General features: G+C 35.4%; 1 protein-coding gene across 1 annotated transcript in view; it reads right to left on the bottom strand.

Moving 5' to 3' along the window:
- LOC106504681 (uncharacterized) overlaps positions 1-19726 on the bottom strand; it is an 86842-nt gene that overhangs the window by 56366 nt on the left and 10750 nt on the right. Inside the window, exons 4-5 of the mRNA XM_084971124.1 lie at positions 9586-9647; positions 5417-5475 (exon numbers count right to left, since the gene is read on the bottom strand). Of these exons, the coding sequence (XP_084827250.1) occupies positions 5417-5475; positions 9586-9647 (121 nt within the window). The remainder of the gene's footprint in view (positions 1-5416; positions 5476-9585; positions 9648-19726) is intronic.

Below are 19726 nucleotides of genomic sequence, written 5' to 3'. Positions count from 1 at the left end.
ATACTTGAATAGTCTGGGAAATCCTGGAACATGTTCCAAATTTTCATCTGAAGAGTATAGGCAAGTTTCCAAAGCTGAGTATGAGCAGAGGATGTTAAGTTCAGCCTGTGCATTCTACTTAGAAATGCTCTTGAAAATGAGAGAAAACTTCACTTAACTGAATTCAGATCTGCCAAGAATTTTGCAGGGAAGTATGATTAGCATCTTCAAGCAGCATGTGTACAATGTCTATTAGCAGACGAGTAGTTATATGAAAAGTGCCCTGTTGCAAGGTAACCACCTTTGGTTAACATGGCAAAAGTGTCTGTTTTTCTCTTTTTTCTTTTTCTCTATTTCTTTGGCTCCTCTTTATCAGTCTTCATAAAGAAAATATCTTAGTCCATGAATTTGCATGTGGATGTGTGTGTAGGCTGAATAAAGTTCTCCCCAAGATGTCAACATCTGAATCCCCAGATGGACTGAGATTTTAAGGAATTGTTTCAGGCAACCGTGGTGACTGGCAAGTCTGAAATCTGCAGGGCAGGCCAGGAAGTCAGAGACACAGGAAAATCTTGAGTCCTAAGGGATTCCAGAGGCAGAATTTCTTCTCCTTCAGAGGACCTCGTCTTTTTCTCTTAAGGCCTTCACCTGATCGTAAGGTCCACCCACATCGTAGAGGGTAATCCTACTAACTTAAAAGTCAGTCACATTAAAAAATACCTGCACAGAAATGTCTAGACTAATGTTTGACCTAACACATGTGCACCATAGCATAGACAAACTGAGTCATAAAATTAACCATCACAGTGATATACAGTGGGTGTGCTAAATTTCTGTTTTGCTTTTATATATAATAGTACCAGGCTTCACACATTTGACTTCCCCAATGAGTTGTGTTTTTTTGTTTGTTTGTTTGTTTTTTCTCATTGGAATATATCTTCACATTTAATTTCATTAAATTGTTGTTCTATATTGGTTGTGTTGTTTATGAATTCATTAAAATGTTTCTATTCACCCATTCCACATGATATGTTTAATATTTATTAAAAGCATGACATGTTATAGTTTTAACTAGAAGCTATAGCAACTATAATGGCCATAGGTTAATGAATTCAAATTTTAACCCAAAGAGGTGCTTATTAAAGATCATTTTTGCTGGTTTCCTGCACCCATTATTAGAGCTTAAAAACAATTTTACAGTAAAAGATATGAGCAGAGATTTCATTCTTCCATGAGAGTAAAAGTACTACAGAAAAATTCTTAAATGAACCCTATTCTCCAGTGAAGAACACTGGGTCCTAGAATTTTGAATATCAGAAAGTCATAGAACCCCACTTAGGCTTCATTTCCAGTCTAACTTTTAATGGATTTGTTTCTAGGAAAGCCAATGTAGGCTTCCAGAAAAGTAGAAAAAGTATAGTCTCCCAGAGGAAGAGATTCCGTGACTGTAAGTCAAACCATTGTTTCGGTTCATTCACTGGGTTTCTAAATAATCTCAAACTCCCAAAATCCCCACATTCTTTCATGAATTATTTAGAATCTCCCAATTTTTCCATCTCAATTCTCCTGGGGTTGGTTGGTTTGTTTTTTAGGGCTGTACCCACCGCATATGGAGGTTTCCAGGCTAGGGCTACAGCTGCCAGCCTACACCACAGCCATGGCAATGTGGGATCCAAGCTGCCTCTGTGACCTACACCGCAGCTCAAGGCAACGCCGGATCCTTAACCCACTGAGTGAAGCCAGGGATCAAACTGCGTCCTCAAGGTTACTAGTCCGATTCGCTGAGCCACAAGGGGAATTCCTCTCCTGTATTTTAAGATGATGCATCAGCAAGTTCAGTCACTGAAAAAAGCAGGTGGTAAACCCTGTATGTCCTTTCCTACCTATGCTCAAGGTACCACTTCATTTGATCTTGACTTTTTCCAATTATTCCCTGGTTGTATCCTGGTTATACACCTCCTGCTTCCTGGACAGTTTTGTATTTGTATTTTAATTCTCTCTGTCCCTGAGGACTACGACTCAATCTCAGCTTTAGCTGTTACATGTTTTAGGTGGAATTGTTTTAACCCTTTGGGGTTTTTTTTCTTTTTTTTTTTTTGAGTTGCATGTTACCTGGCTGATATTATATTTGAATCTTTCAGTTCTTTGCATGTACACTTTGGACACAAGATTTGTTTAAAATAATCTAATGTTGGCCTGGGGACAATAGGAAAGGAATCATCTGGATATGTACAAAATGTCTATAACAGAAACTCCTATCTCTAATATATTTTTAGAAACTACTGGTAATTTTTCAAAACATTAAGTTCTGGTCACTTGATTAGAAGCTTTGGTATTATTTAGAAAAAGTGATTACCCTGTTGATTGTGAGGAACACAGGAAGAATATAGTTACTTTTTCTTATATCGTTGATATTAAAAGAAAAGAATATGAGGAAAGTCCTATGTCTCAGAGTACATTTGTATCTATTATTGGAAAGGACCTGGTGGCATTACCTGTTTAGCTTTGACTCTGACCGTCAATATATCCTAGAGTTTCAGAAAATAATCTTTCACTAGAATTGAATGAAACTGAAGCAGAGAATTTCAAGGAAGAGCTCAAGGCCTCAAGGGATAGGCCTGTATACAGATTAGCATGACTGAAAGTTGAACAAAGGAGCAGCCCCAAGCTTTTTCCTGACCTTTTCCCTTCACTCAGTGGCATTTATATGAGCTTAGACTGCAAGTATTCTAGAGATGGCAGAAAGCAGATCTGGAAACAGTTCAAGTTTATACTGATGCTTTTTTTGCTCTAAAGAAATTAGCAAGTTATTTTTTTCTTTTCTCCCTGACCCTTGACACAAGCCAAAAAAAAAAAAACCTGTCTTAAGGTAAATATAGGAAAATAAAAATATATTCTAAATTGGCAGATAAAAATCTAGTTTTTGATACTAAGCTCCATGGCAATTAAGCTCATTTAAATTTAATCCTCTTTATTTTATAAAGAGGAAATTCTTTGCAGGGAATTTTAAGAGAGGAAATTTTAAGGAATACAGGACAGAATTAATTAAAATGAAAAACACCTTTATATTCACTGATGATGTTTCTGATAACTCAGTTTTTAAGAACCCCTTCTATACAAATATTATACTTATATAATAAGAAGGAAATATTAGGTTAATAGTAGCGAAATTAACATATCAAGAGCTAGTCTCATATGCTACCCTTTGTGTGGAACTCATTAATTTCTAGAAACTTACTAGCAATGATTTTTATGTCTTCAACAAATGTATGTATTAGAGCAAAATTAAATTATATATGAACACAAAGATATAGCACACACATGCACACACACACAGTCATTACACACACAGTCATTAATCTTGATGCATGACACACAAAGACAACCTCTGTAGTAGATGCCACTGATTCTTCATCATATATATTTTCACCCCAACTGGGTTCACCAGCAGTTTTAGTTGACAGTTCCTAGCCTACCTTGGCTTTTCATTTAACCTTTCCTTTTGCCTTCTGAGGATTTTTTTAAAAAGTCACTTGACTGAGGTATGATTGACATTTTACAAACTGCACACACTTAATGTATGCAACTCCTTGAGTTTCGACCCTTGAAATAATCTCTGACTGCTGTTAATGCCGTAGACAGATTTATTACTTCCCAAAGTTTCCTCCCATTCCCTTGATGATGATGATGATTTGTGTGTGCATCATGGTAAGAAAATTTAACACAAGATCTACCCTTTTGGCATTTTTTTTTTTTTTTTTTTTTTTTTTTTTGCACTTTAGGACTGCACCCGCAGCATATGGAAGTTCCCAGGCTAGGGATCAAATTGGAGCTACAGCTGCCAGCCTACACCACAGCCATTGCAATGCGGGATCCAAGGTGCATCACAGGATCCAAGCTGCATCATGGCAATGCTGAATCCCTGACCCACTGAGAGAGGCCAGGGATCACACCCACATCCTCATAGATACTAGTCAGATTCGTTTCTGCTGCAGGACAACAGGAAACGCTTGGCAAATTTTAAGAATACAATACAGTATTGCTAAAGACTTTATTGGTCCTAAGAACTTACTTGGACACAATTACAAACAGCTTATAAGTTTTAGGGAGTTAATATCCCTGAGTTAACCTTGAAACAATGAGGAATGGAATAGTCAATGAATAATAGCAAGATTTCCCTTTCCTGGAGGGATGATTCTAAAGCTTGTTCCATATAGTTTTCCAGACAGTCCTTAGAAGACCAAGTGCCCCTAGCTTGCAGCAGTAACATCATTAACCCAAGCTTCTCTTTCCTGCCTCACATCTTCTTACTTGTACTTTCTGGGATCATCTCTCACACAGTCCCTGCACCCATTCTTGTCTCTTTAGGGCCTCCCCAAACCTGACATAGTGGAACAAGGCCAACATAATTTGCTCATTTGAGTTACCTCTGTTGCTGAAATAATCAATACTAGAAATGGAAGACTTGAGGACCATAAGACAACAAAAATATATTGACTAATTTTCAGTTTAATTATTTTGTGTATGCAGATTCAAAAATATCCTATGATAAATACTACTATATTCAAACTGTCTAAATAAAAATACTTTAAGTGAAATACACATTTATCTTTAGTGGTGTAGAATAAAACAATTCCTTACTAACAAAATAATTGGAGGCCCCCCATTTTAATAGGATTTCAACTGTTCATATTTGTTAATTATTCAGAAAAGGGGGAAATAATCCCAGTAAACATACTTCCTATCATTATAGCTAATATCTTCTCTCTTTAAAAGTGTGTTATGGTTTAATTTTCTTTTTTTTTTTTTTGTCTTTTGCCTTTTTAGGGCCTCACCTGCTGCATATGGAGGTTCCCAGGCTAGGGGTCTAATCGGAGCTGTAGCTGTCGGCCACAGCCACAGCCACAGCAATGCCAGATCTGAGCCACATCTACGACCTACATCATAGCTCACAGCAACGCCGGATCTTTAACCCACTGAGCAAGGCCAGGGATTGAACCTGTAACCTCATGGTTCCTAGTCAGATTCATTTCCAATGCGCCATGATGGGAACTCCTGTTCTGGATTAATTTTCAAAGTTACATAACTCTCTCCAGTGAGTTCTGTTCTGAGTAAGTTTTGTTTTTAGCTTCCCTCTTCTTGCCATAGAAAATAAAGCACTTCTCTAAAAAAAAGAAAAAAAAAAAAAAAAAAAACTACAGTGATTCATACTACCTGCCTTAAAATATTTTTTCATTATTTCCTCTTAAATTGATTTTGCATTTGTTTTATAGCCATAACACAGAATCACTTACAGTACATGTGAGTGAGACTGTGCAGTTGGGATTGCCCAAAGGCCAGCTCTTTTGAGTAATTGTAAGTAGTATAATACCCATACTTTTTCATTGGCTAGTGCTATAAGGTAGCATCTGTCATCAGCATCCTCATATAAACTCACCATTGCTACAGCATCTGCTCCATCACACAATGTTCTATTTCTGTGTCTCGCACATCTAACTAGAAGAGAACAAATAGACTATTTTAAAATAAGTTGCCAGTGTTTCTAAATGAGAACTCAAATCATCTTTGCCAGAAAAGTACGTGACAGAACAGGAATAAACTATGACATGTGACTTTAAAGAATATTAAAAAATGAATGGATTCATTTATATTTAAATTTTAAGATTATACAACTAAGTAATTAAAGGATAGGTTTATGCTCCATTTTTTATCATTTAAAAAAATATGTGTAACAGTTTTCGTTTTGGATTGAAGTAGCAAAAAGTGTGATGAATCTTCTTGAAACTTGGTAGGTTCAACATAGTTAATTTTCTGTGCCAAATACATCTGAAACACAATGAATTAGAAGTGAAACATGAATTCATTTATTTATCCATTCATTCAAAAAATGTTGATGGATCATACTATTTGCTAGGACATAGGGATAAAATGATTTTTAAAAACTCAGTGACAGAAGTGCCTGGTTTCAGGGAGCTTATCAGTCTAGAAGAGGAAGACAGAATAAGAAAATAAAGTCGTTAATGTATATCACGTGGCATCAGTGCTGCGAAGGGAAATGAAGGAGAGTGTGGGGATAGGAGTTGCAAAAGAGGGTGTTACTTTAGAAAAACTGATCTTGGAATACGTTCCTGACTCAGTGGAAAATATCTCAAGTAAAATTAATAATTGAAATCAAAGATTAAGAAAATGCATAGTCACTTTTTCCTTTTGAAAAGGTGATTAGGAAACATCTTGAATGGCTAAAGGTTTTAGCGCTGTCCTAGCAAAAGCTAATTAGAGAAACCATCCCTCAGAATCTAAAAGCACATGATTCTGCAATCCAAAAGCAGAGTGTATAAGTATGTAAGAAATCTCAAGCAGGCCAGTCCCTAGAAGAGCTTTCTATTGTTCTTCAACGTAAACATTATATTTTGATGTAAACCCTACACATAGTTTACATGATTCATTAGAGGAAAGACTGCAATTTCTTTGTTTAAGAAGTGCAGAATAAATTATTGCCATGTTAAATTATTCTTTTTTCCTGCTTTATAACTATTTGAGAACATTTTGCATGAGAAAAAATATGTCCAAATATAAATGAAGGCCACCCAATGTGTGAAAGGTAGCAGCATTTTGTGGCACATGGTGTGTCGCTCAAAGAAAGAAAAGACATGACAAAATTCCATTTAGTCATGTATTTATTCAATGAATTTATTTAAATAGTATTCACTTCAGACAAAGTAAATATGCCAGAGAACAAGAGCTTTGAATTTTTATTCGCTGTCCACAGAACCTAAAACACTGCCATTGTTTCATTATGTGTATATTTTAGTTAAACAACAGCTAGAAAATTGTTCTTAATGTGTAGAACGTATATCAACATATATCGTAGGCAATCAAGGAATCGTGTTTTACTTAAAGCAAATATTTTAAATAATACCATGTTAAGCTATGAGGAATTTATTCTCTGAGCAAATAAATCAATAGGTGTGTAAATTAATGGTAATATTTGAGCAAATGTAATCTCTTACCATAATGTTAAGATACGATCTTTTCTTTCAGTAACATCACCATGTGGTTATAATGATGCACAACGTATTAACATAATGGGCAAATACTAAAGAGGTAATAATTAGGAATTATATTTAAGACTGAATCTGCCTACTGTCTGGTGGTATGTGTATATTGGTGTGCTAATCATTCAAGGTCCATATCAAAGGTCATGGGTTGTGAGTCTACCACTGCAGTTTTATAAAGGGTAATTTAGAGCTTTATTGTGTTCATCTATAAGTGATCAAATATGTGAAAAAGACATAGGGAGAGAGAGTGAGAGTGAGTTTGAGAGAGAGAGGCTCACATGAGGCAATGCATGTGAAAGGTGCCAAAAGAGGTTTTGATTTTAACCACCATTAATATAAGATTTCAGAAGGGTACTTCATTGATTCATTTCTTTATTGAACAGATGCTTATTGAGCCCGTTATATCAGGCACTGTTCTAGGTGCTAGATATAAAGCATAGTACACAGATCAATCTCCTACTCTGGGCAAGCTCATCCTAGGGAAAGTAATAGAAAATTAACAAACAGACATATCAGATATAAGATAAGATTGTAAACACTAGGGGAAAAATATAGCAAAATAAGGGGATGCAGAGTGACGGTCTTTGAGAAAACTATTTTAAACTGGGCAATCAGGGAAATCAGTTCTGAGAGATGGCACCTAGTAAGAGAACTGAATGACATAAGGGTGAAAACTATGAGGATTTTTAGGGTTAAAAGAGTTTCAGGAATATGGATAAACAAAGGCAGAAGCACTAGGGGAAATAAGCTTATCAGAAAAAGAGCAGGTAGGACAATGTGAGTGAAGGTTGGTATGACAGGAAAAGGGTCTGGGGTTTTGTGGAGGAGGGGCTAACATGATAAAAGGATGGGGATAGTCAGGAAAGGCTTAGAGAGAGTCCACAATTTTACCAAGAACTGGAAGGAAAGTTGAGATTTTTGTAGAGAGAAAAAGGCAGGGACTCCAAGGTGAGGGATACATGAACAAGGAAGTGAGTAAAACAAACATTAATATATGGAGAGAATTAGGGTCATAACGAGAACTATAATAGAATAGAGACCCAGAGCAATAATTTAGAAGTTAACAGCTATTCAACAGTTGTTTGATATAAAATTTATCCTGGCATGAGAAGAAGGCTTGATATGATGAGCACCTGTGGTAAAGTTGTGTTAATTAACTCTGGGTCAAAGGCACCCATAGACTGATGCATTGGCCTGAGTAGGCTAACTGATTTCACAAAGAAACTGCTAAAGCTCATCGGTTGCACAGTTAGTTGATTTCTCCTTTACATCATAGAGGGGACACACCCTTCTGGGAGTCCTGCTCTACACAGTCATCTGGACCACAGGATTCTTCCAGATAATGGTCTTGCTTGCCTCCAGGTCCCTGAATTTCTCTCCATTCAGCTAACTGATGGTAAGTGCATAGCCCAGGCATTGAGAAGGGAATGTATTTATTGTTTGTTCCAGGAAAGGAGCTGATTACTTCCTATTCAATTAGTTGGACCTCAGTCAAGTGGCTACACATCACTGAAAAGGAGCCTGGAAAACAAAGTCCAGTTGTGTGAACAGGAAGAAAAGCAAAACAGAGAAAATATAGTCAGAGATGCATGCTCATTAGATATAAGTTGGGAGCACAAAGGAAATGTAGTCAAAAGAACATACATATTAAAAGGAATAATAACATATATAGAGGAAATAGCACAAAGAAAACATAAACATATCAATGCTATTGTTATTTTCATATTTCTGTTAAAATAAATATAAAAGTGTCATCATTATCCAAAACCTTTTTAGTAAACATCATTAGGGCAAAGTCTTCATAACAAAATGTTCCATCTTTTACTAAAGTATTACCTTTTGAAATGTACTTCATATTTTCTGGTTTTCTACCCACTCATGGAGTACAGCACTGGAGATCATGGCATTTGGATAATGGGATTATTTTTAATCATTTATTTTGTTCATGTTCCCTAAGTGAATAATGCTGGTTCATTATGTCCTCATTCTAAAATGCAATATGTGTATGCATCTGTGTGATTTTTATTTATTGAAAAACTTTTCTTACTAATTAGAAATGAGAGCTTAAAATGAGGTTTTCCTCTTAATTTGAGGCAGAGGTGTTATGAAAATAGCACCTTGCTACCTGGAATTATTTGAAAGCATCAATGATGAAAGTGGGATTTTAGGAGTTCCCATTGTGGTGCAGTGGTTAATGAATCTGACTAGGAACCATGAGGTTGTGGGTTCGATCCCTGGTCTTGCTCAATGGGTTAAGGATCTGGCATTGTCATGAGCTGTGGCATAGGTTGCAGACTAAGTTAGGACCCCACATTGCTGTGGCTCTGGTGTAGGCCAGCTGCAACAGCTCAGATTAGATCCCTAGCCTGGGAACCTCCATATGCCACAGGAGCGGCCCCAGAAAAGACAAAAAGAGGCAAAAAAGAAAGAAAGAAAAAGAAAAAAGAAAGTGGGATTTTACCATTAAAAAGTTATTTAAAGATAATGTAGTGATGGTCCGCATATCCAGAATGGAGGTGAAAGTCACATTCAGCCTTACAAACCTGACCTATGAGCTGTGGCCCATGATGATCCAGGAAGAATTGGTAGGTTTTCCTATGCCCCAAACACCTGTGCAGGAAGAATAATAGTAGTAGTATCGGTAGTAATAATTATACCAAAACAATTACTTTAAATAATACTCACTTTGGGAGTTCTCTTATGGTACGGTAGGTTAAGGATCTGTCATTGTCGTTGCAATGGCTTGAGTCACTGCTGTGGTGAAGGTTTGATCCCTGGCCCAGGAACTTCCATGTGCTGTGGATGTGGCCAAAAAAAAAAAAAGTGGAAGGGTGGGAAAAATATGCTAGGCACACATTGATCAAATATATCAGGAGTTCCAATTAAAAAAAATTTACTTTGACATAGAAGACTATCATCTAATACATGATCCATTAGCAAGATCTAGGAACCACTACACAGAATGATTGTTGATTCCATGTAGACATGTCAGTAATGAAACCTATCATAGAAGTATTAGTTTTATATTAGATCTAAAACCCCCCATCATTCACTCATATTTATTCTCTCTCTCTCTGTCTCTCCCCACCCCTCCTCTCTCTCCTACTAGGACATTATTACCTGGTAGCTAAAATCTGACTGGATCTTATCATTCAAAAATATTAACTTCAACATAGGCCAATGCTATAATAAGTGTCCAGTAAAAGCAGTGTCTTTTAAAAGTATTTTTCCCCCATATAGCCCTACAATAATTTAGAATAAAATAAGTATTTTCAAGAAAGTTTTCAGAAAGTTAGAACTGAATTCTAACAATTTAAATAGCTAAAACTTTTGAAATTTTGTCTCATTAAATACCGCCATTTTTAAATGGACAAGTTATGTCAGTCTTTTAATTACATCCAATGAGATCTAAATGTAATAATGACATACACAATATTACTAATTTAAAAGAAATATATGAACAAATATAATATTGTGTGATCTTTACTCCTTTTGGCCATGTTCAATCCCAATTCCTTCACAGAGGTTTATCCAAAAGTATTCAGTTTTATATAGCACATAGATAAATATATCAGAGAAAGGAGATGTAGGAAAGAAGCTGCTTAACTCAGGAACATTATCAGTCTTAGGAAAGAATCCATATGGAAGTGAGGATCAGGAAATTAATTCCCTTAAAACCATCTGTGCTTGTTCTTATAACCTCAGGCTGTCTATACCCCAACAGGAAGACAATTGATCTAAGGAGACTGTCTACAAACTGGGGACAATCCCTTGGAGAGTTTGAATATGTACACTGGCACTGCTTCCTTGCTTTGTCCCTTTTTTTTGGGGGGCGGGGGTGTCACATGTCACAGATGGCATGTGATATGTCTTGTGTAAAGAGTAGAGGTTCCATGTCCTGGAGAGATTGATGTTCACACTGTATCTTCTATTTGCTCAGCACTTTCTGACTTATTGAAGTTTGCATGTGCACAGTTGAAGGACTTATAGGCTACATGTTTTATCATTTTAAACGATATGATACACACAAAATGGACAAGTGGTCCACAAAGATCTCTGCCAAATAAATATATGCTAAAGATAATATATAATTAGTATATTTATACATATATGTATATGTATTATATGTATTCTATATAGTATAATATTATACATATAATATCAGGAAATGGCAGAACTGCTACTCATCAATCAAGTTCAACTTTCTGGTAGGACATCCTGCAAAACAAAAACAGTGATGCTCCAAATGTTGTGACAAGAGGTTTGCAAAAAAATTCTGAATCACCAAAAAGACAATTTGAAGTACAAATGTACATCTGTAATTAATAAAATCTTAATAAATCTTTAAAATTAATTAATTAAATTAATAAAATCTTTAAAATAAATTTAATCATTTGTGATACTTCTGTATTTCTATGCTGGTTTACAATGTAGTACATAATGCATTAATAAAGAAAAGTATGTGTAAACAATTTTTAAATAAGAAACATGTTTGAGGATATTTTCCAAAACATTTTTAATGGAGGGATGTATTATCAAAAAAACTTTGGGGACTACTTGTCTATAGAAAGCTCTAGTGTTAAATTTTATATGTGGTAGAAAGAACAATAGCTCAGCACCTGCTTATTTAGAAATTTTGTCAGCATTACTTCCTCTGTATATTTTGCAATAAATTCCAAATATAGAAGACACAGTGAGGTTTGGGGACAGTCTATAACCAATAATGCTTATGACAACATAATTCTATTATTCTACACATATACTGTAAAAATATGATTTCAGTTAATTGATATGTAGATGAAGACTTTTTTTTTTTAACAATAGAGTATAAAGATTGGGAGACAGTAGTAATTAGTCACAGTTTTCTTTTAGGATGAGTCATTTCCCAGCAACATTCTTAGTCAATGTAAATTCCCTCAGAACTTCTGAAATATTTGAATCATAAGCTGAATACATCTTTGCTTCAAGTTGGCCTTCCATAAAGAAGCAGCAGCCTCTGCAGAAACAAACAAATCTTTGCCTGTTTTACAAGTTGGCCTTATCTATATTCATCAATTCTTTCACAGATACAAAGTCTGCATTTAAGACTTTTTTAGGAGTTCCTGTCATAGTTCAGTGGTTAATGAATCTGACTAGGAACCATATGGTTTCAGGTTCAATCCCTAACTTTGCTCAGAGGGTTAAGGATCTGGCATTGCCATGAGCTTGGGTGTAGGTCACAGACGCAGCTCAGATCCCGTGTTGCTGCGGCTCTGGTGTAGGTCGGCAGCTACAGCTCCGATTAGACCCCCTAGCCTGGGAAACTCCATATGCAGTTGGAGCAGCCCTAGAAAAGACAAAAAAAAAAAAAAAAGATTTTTTTATATCCATGTCCTATAGCTCTGGGCAGGTATTCAGTTTGGTGCTAACATTACCATTAATTTATATGCTTCAGGTTAACAAACGTGGAGCAATTAATATTTTTATTTCACCTCTGACCAAATTATAGATACTTCATTTCTGGTAGATGCATAACCTGAAATATCACTGTGCTTTAATATAAACGATGGATTCCTAAAATGTTTTCTAATTGAGCTCCTTATTTCAGATCTGAGAACCAAAATTCAGACAGAAAGAATGCAGAGAAAGTGCTTTAAAACTCAGAGCAGAATTCCCACAACTTAGAACACCTAAAAGAACCAGAATGAATAAATGAACTTGCACTAGTTAGCAATTCCCAAGTTAAGGCATATGTGAAAAGACTGGATTATAGTTTTGAGGCTGAAACTGACTTGAAAACAATAAAAAATAGAGTCAGTTCTAAAAGGGGCTATAAGTAAAAATTGTAAAAATTATGAAAATGGATCTTCATTAGGCATTGAGCTTTTTCAGCCACACTTGCAAACACAATTAGAACAGTTTTACCAGTAGTTGTGTGCAAATTTGAATAGTAATTTTACACATGCACAATTTCATTAGAATTTAATGTCTCTCTAAAATATGTTATTAACTGTAAATTAACTTCTTTTTGCTTAAATAAAATAGTGAAAATGATTCTGGTTGCTCATAAATAAAATAAGTTTTACCTTTTTTGCTTTTAATTTAGGCTTCTTTTGAAAATTGATACTCAGGATACCATCAAAAAATTTTTGTTAAGCTAAAAGGAAAATCATATTCCACTCAAAACAAACAAACATAAACCCAGATCCAAGTACTAAAGTGGTTTTAATCCCTAATATTACAGTTATTTTGTGATTTCATTGAGGTTAACCTAAAAAGATTTAAAGCATTTTGCCTCAAATTGTATCTTACCCAGTTTTGCCACTATTTCAAAATATAATTCATCAAACATTGCTTAGTAGGAAGATGGGAAAAAGTAAAGAATAGGGAGAAATGCATCCTGTATTTATTTATTTATTTATAAATCTATATTATATGAATTTTTTTTGTGTTGCCAGAATGAAAATCTGTGGGTCTTCTAAGTGCAAAGATACTTAAAAATCAGCATTTTATTTTCAGCATATTCCTAGTGAATATACCATGATCTTAGAGTTTGAAAATACTTCTAACATATCCAAAGATAATGAATTAGACCTGATTCTAACATAAAGTAGCTATCACAAAATCACAAAGTATGACTATTTATGCAAAGTCCTTATCTATGAATAAGAAGGCTGATAAGATTAAAAAATCAGTTTAACTCAATTCATAAGCATGGTTTGAAATATACACATTTCAGATTATTGTACACATTGGCAACAAAAATTTCTAGTGCATGTTTACTGCCACTAAAGACTTTATGTGGTACAAAAAAAGAGTCCTAAATGTTACCAAATCTAAATGCTACCCTGGAAGTAATACAGAAATAAAGGGGAGAATCATTCATTGTTTAAGATTGTGGCCTATTGGTAAATACTTGAATAAGTGACTTTTAAACAGATCGTTGTAGGATGAAAAGGAACTCCACAGGCAGAGAAGTCAAAAGGATATCGCATTCCATCTCGTTGCTAAATTCTTCTATTTTCTCATTTCTTATTTCCTCTTGTATTTTCATTATTTCAAATATTACCTAAACCATTTTCAAACTTTTTTATCCCTCAGGTTGTGTTTGAAAGGTTATTTTCTACGGGAGATCATCCAAAAACCAACAATGCTAAATAGTTTTCCCTGATTCTCAGTTTGAGTATCTTAACTTTTAATCAAATAATTTAAGCTACTCATATTTATTTAATAACAACATTACATTTGGTCCAATGTATGATTTTATTTTATGCTTTTTTGAGTTCCTTTTTTGTTCCATCTTTTGTCTTACTGACTTATTTCTTTAACAGGGATTTAAAAATTAGGGTGCTATTTTCAATTTGACTACCTAAAGACTTTGACTTAAAAAACTTTGACTATATTAATGTTAAAATTAAACTGTTTATTTTTAGTCTCACACTTTTTCCTTACATTTCTTCTCTACATTTCCCCAGTTTATATTTATCTTAAAGTCACAAATGACATATTTAAAAATAAATTTATCTTCTAAGATGTTTTTATCCTTAAACATTCCATTTGGAGAGTTATAATTACAATATTTATATGCATTCAAACCCTATGCTTTCCCATAGACTTTAGTACCTCTACACATTTATCTTTGTTTTTAGCTGTTGAATGTTCATAGCCATTCCTTAGTTCATATTTTACTCACCTCTTGGTGATGTGGAAAAATTATCCTGGGAGTTCCTGTCGTGGCTCAGTGGTTAATGAACTTGACTAGTATCTATGAGGATGTGAGTTAGATCCCTGGCCTCGCTCAGTGGGGTAAGGATCCTGTGTTGCTGGGAGCTGTGGCATAGGTCACAGATGCAGTGTAGGTTGCAGACACGGCTCGGATTCCACATTGCTGTGGCTTTGGTATAGGTCAGCAGCTAGCTCCAATTTGACCCCTAGCCTGGGAACCTCCATATACCGCAGGTGTGGCTCTGAAAAGACAAAGACCAAAAAAAAAAAAAAAAAATTATCCTGGAAATTATTTGAGGAAGATGTATTTGAATGTTATTCTTTTAAAACTATACAGAACTCTGAATGTTCCTTCACACATGAACAGTGTTTTTGCTGGACAAAATAATTTTGAATTGCAATTATTTTCCTATTAGACCTCTATTGACTTTGCTTAATTGACCTCCTTCTTTTATTGTTGCATTAAAAAAAAAATGCAGAAAAAGGAGTTCCCGTCATGCCTCAGTGGTTAATGAACTCAAGTAGGAACCATGAGGTTGCGGGTTCAATCCCTGGCCTCGCTCAGTGGGTTAAGGATCCAGCATTGCCTTGAGCTGTGGTGTAGGTCGCAAATGCAGCTTGGATCCCGCCTTGCTATGGCTCTGGCATAAGTCATCGGCTACAGCTCTGATTGGATCCCTAGCCTGGGAACCTCCATATGCCACAAGTGCGACCCTGGGAGAAGACCAAAAGACAAAAAAAAAAAAAAAAAATGGAGGGAAAAAAAGAAAACCCATGGACTCCTTAGAGGAAAGTCACTGTGGAAACATAACAAAAGTCATTATAGAATTTACCAATAAATAGTTTTCTCAAAAATCAGTTGTCAAAGAGGGACTACTTCCCTTCTTTGGAGAAGGACAGGGTAACAATATTCATCTCTTGTCAAATTTAGAGTTTTTAAATTAAAAAATGTTACTGACATTATAGAGAACAAGTTGGCAATATCTAGGTAAGATTAAAATCTTTCTCTACAATCCTTCAGTTTCATTCCAGTAAACTCGCACAAAACATATGCAAGAATCTTTATTACATTGCCAACAGTGGAAAAAAAAATGGATAACTAAATTGCACATTAACCCATATATTAGAATACTGTAAACCTACATAACTAATTGAAAGAGATGCATATTTATTGACATGTGTAGGAGCTGAAAATATAATACTGAAGGGAGTTCCCCTTGTGGTGCAGAGGAAACAAATCCGACTAGTAACCATGAGGTTGTGGGTTCGATCCCTGGCCTCACTCAGTGGATTAAGGATCCAGCATTGCCATGAGATGTGGTGTAGGTTGCAGACCCGGCCTGGATCTGATGTTGCTGTGGCTGTGGCGTAGGCCAGTGGCTGCAGCTTCAATTCGACTCCTGGCCTGGGAACCTCCACATGCTACAGTTGTGGCCCTAAAAAAAAAAAAAAAAAAAAGAAAAAAAAATATATATATAATGCTGAGGGAGTTCCCATTATGGCTCATTGGGTTAAGAACCAGGCCTTGTCCTATCTCTGTGAAGACGCAGTTTCAATTCCTGGCCTTGCTCAGTGGGTCAAGGATCCAGTGTTGTTGCATGCTACTGCATAAGCTGCAGATGTGGCTTGGATCCAGTGTTGCAATGGCTGTAGTAGAGGCCACAGCTGCAGCTTTGATTTGACCTGTGGTCTGGGAACTTCTATATGCTACAGGTGAGGCCATAAAGAGAAAAAAAAAATAAAGATAATACAAAGCTGAGATTAAAAATACAAATTGAAGAATATTACATATAATATGTTAAATATTTATGAAATATTTAAAACCACATAATGTTATTTTGTTTTGTTTTAGTATTATTTTAATCAACATTATACATGGGCATATTTTAAAGACACATAATTCTATAAAGTTTTTTTGATATAACAGTTGTTCACTATCTCTGCTGCTAACATCTTAATCTCCAAAATCAACAATTTTGACCTTTTTATCAGATTATTTGTGTATACAACACTATCTCTCTAAAAAACATATGCATACTTCAGCATCTCAACTTATTTAGTGTTTAAACATTATCTAATTATTTTGCAATAATAAAGGATTTTGTTCTCTTTCATCATTCCCCCTAAACCCATTCCTTTGTATCCTTCCATCACATATATTTATCAAAATTCTTATTAGATCTACATTCACCATTTTCAGTGTTATTACTCTGTGAATGCTATCAATAGGTTACTCAATAAGTAGCATATAATTACTTGTCTTTTCTTTAAATCTATGTTTAGGAATAACTGTCTTGTTCTACCTATCACTAAAATAATTCCAAATAATTTATTAATTTTATTACTATTCTCATTATATTAAAATGCATCAGGCATTCTATCAATTTTACCTTCTGAAAGAAATTATTCTGACAACTTTTTTACCTCCCCAATCAGCACTGCTTGCCCTCCATGTCTGGAATATAGATCTCATCTTGGGATCATCCTTGAACATATTCTGAGCATTCTATTTTTCTTTATGTTGGTGCTGGAGACATATTTTCTGAACTCACATTATCTTGGTTTATACCCTTATTTTGGTAGAGCACATCATCCAGTACCTTCCTGAGAAATGTTGAATGGGAAATACTAAAGAATATAAATTTATTCAATCTTCACACATGTTGATAATTCAGCTAGATGTAAAATTTAAGGTTGGAAATATTTTTTCTGAATTTTGAAGACATTATTCAATTGCATTCTATTATCCAGTGTTGCTCTTCACACACTTAAAGTGATTGATTCCTGACTCTTCCTATGTGTATTTTTTGGTAATGTTTTTACTTCTCTCCAGAAGCTAATACACTCTTCTCTTTTTCATTATTGTCCCAAAGTACCAAGTATTATCTATCTCACTGATCACTTGGTATGGGATATAGGCTTTTCAACTAGAGTCCTTCATTTTCATATGTTCTTACTTTAATTATTTATTTGATGATTTACTTTCTTTTTTCTATTCTTCTGGAAGAGAAAAATTATTTTAGAATGTTTGACCTTCTGACAAGTCTTCTAAAGTTCTTATTTCACTCTGCTGTGTCCCAGATTTTTGACTCATTGCTTCATTTTCTTTACTGTATAATCAACCCTTTTTTTGAGTTTTTCATTTCAATACTATATATTTAATTTTCAAAACTCTTTTTTTTTGTACTGTTCTATTTTTATGTCTTGTTCTTGTTTCATGGTTTCATAGCTGAGTGAGCAAGGAAGGCTGGCAGTTGTGGGGTTCCATATACACAGTCATGAAGACATTACCTCCTGAGAGTCACATCCTTGTGGAAGCCTCTCCTCCTGAGTATGGCCTGACCTAGTGACTTGCTTTTAATGAATGAAACAGGCCAAAGTTATAGAACATAATTAGGTTGTAAAAGATTCTAACTCTTGTCTTGCTTGCACATGATCTCACCTTCTGGATTTGCTCACTTTGGTGAAGCAATCTGTAATGTTGAAGTGACTCACATGGAGCGGAAATGGGACCAGACTCTGTCTATGAGAATGCACACAACCAAATCCTGCCAACAATCAAGTGAGTGAGCTTGGAAGTAAATCTTTGCCAGTAAAGCATTGAAATGACTACAGTTCCTTCCGGCACCTGAGTGTCCATGAAACAGAATCCAGCTAAGCTGTACCTAGTTCCCAGATTTACAGAAGCTATGAGGTGATCAATGTTGTTTGAGGCAATTGAGTGTTGGGGTTTGTTTCACAGTGACAGACAACAAATATAACATATGTAGGACATGATTCTTATTTTCATTCTACTGATATAAACTAGAACAGAGGTCTTATATTTACCTTTGTTTCAAAAGGTAAACTCCAAGGTTTGCATGTGTTGAGGAAGAGGACAGTGTATCTAATTGCAAATAGATTAGGAAACAGCATCTGGAAATCCAGTTCTTTTTGAAGTACACTTCCACCCAAACTCATGTTTTTATCCTATTATTCCACTATCATAGTAATCTAATATCAGGGCCTTCTTGGGACTTAATGGTGAAAATCAGGTAGCTTATTAGTTTTTCCATCTGTTCATTTAGGATTCAGCTTTCTTGGGTCTCTTAGATTATCACTCAACCATTTGGAGCCTATCTTCCAACATATGTATCTGTTGTCTCCTTTACTGTTCTCTTGCTCTTTATGATTTTGTGTTTGTGTTTTTTGTTTTTGTTTTTTTTTTTTTTTTGTCTTTATGCCTGTTCTAGGGCTGCTTCCTGCGGCATGTGGAGGTTCCCAGGCTAGGGGTCTAATTGGAGCTGTAGCCACCATCTGCAACCTACACCACAGCTCACAGCAACACCGGATACTTAACCCACTGAGCAGGGTCAGGGATCGAACCCACAACCTCCTGGTTCCTAGTCGGATTCATTAACCACTGTGCCACGATGGGAACTCCTGTGTTTGTTTTTAAAAACCTCTTTATTAATAATTTTACTAGAGTTTTAGAGGTAATCTAAAGCAGATTCATGAGTTCTATCTGCTATCTTTATACAGTGTACAAATTCATCAGTATCTTTAATGATTTTAAGCAAATATGGGAGCTGTAAAAATTTATTCATGCAAGATTAAGGATACATGGATATTATATGTGGTTTGCAATTTTAAAAAACATTTTAGTGTCAAATTTGTTTCAACGATCCTATTAAAATACTTGATCTGCATCACAGAATTCTTGACTTTTCATAGTACTGTATTACTACATGATAATAAATGTTTTAACCCACATACAGCAATTAGAAGATCCAAAATGGGCGGAGTTCCCGTCGTGGCGCAGTGGTTAACGAATCCGACTAAGAACCATGAGGTTGCGGGTTCGGTCCCTGCCCTTGCTCAGTGGGTTAACGATCCGGCGTTGCCCTGAGCTCTGGTGTAGGTTGCAGACGTGGCTCGGATCCTGTGTTGCTGTGGCTGTGGTGTAGGCCAGCAGCTACAGCTCTGATTCGACCCCTAGCCTGGGA

Source organism: Sus scrofa, chromosome 8, assembly GCF_054392235.1.
Source record: "Sus scrofa isolate SSC_HxYL_T2T_F1_AM1 chromosome 8, Sscrofa_HxYL_maternal_Yorkshire_Landrace_v2.0, whole genome shotgun sequence".
NCBI lineage: Eukaryota > Metazoa > Chordata > Mammalia > Artiodactyla > Suidae > Sus > Sus scrofa.
The sequence above is the reverse complement of the archived record's forward strand: the minus strand, read 5'-3'. Positions and strand labels throughout refer to the sequence as shown.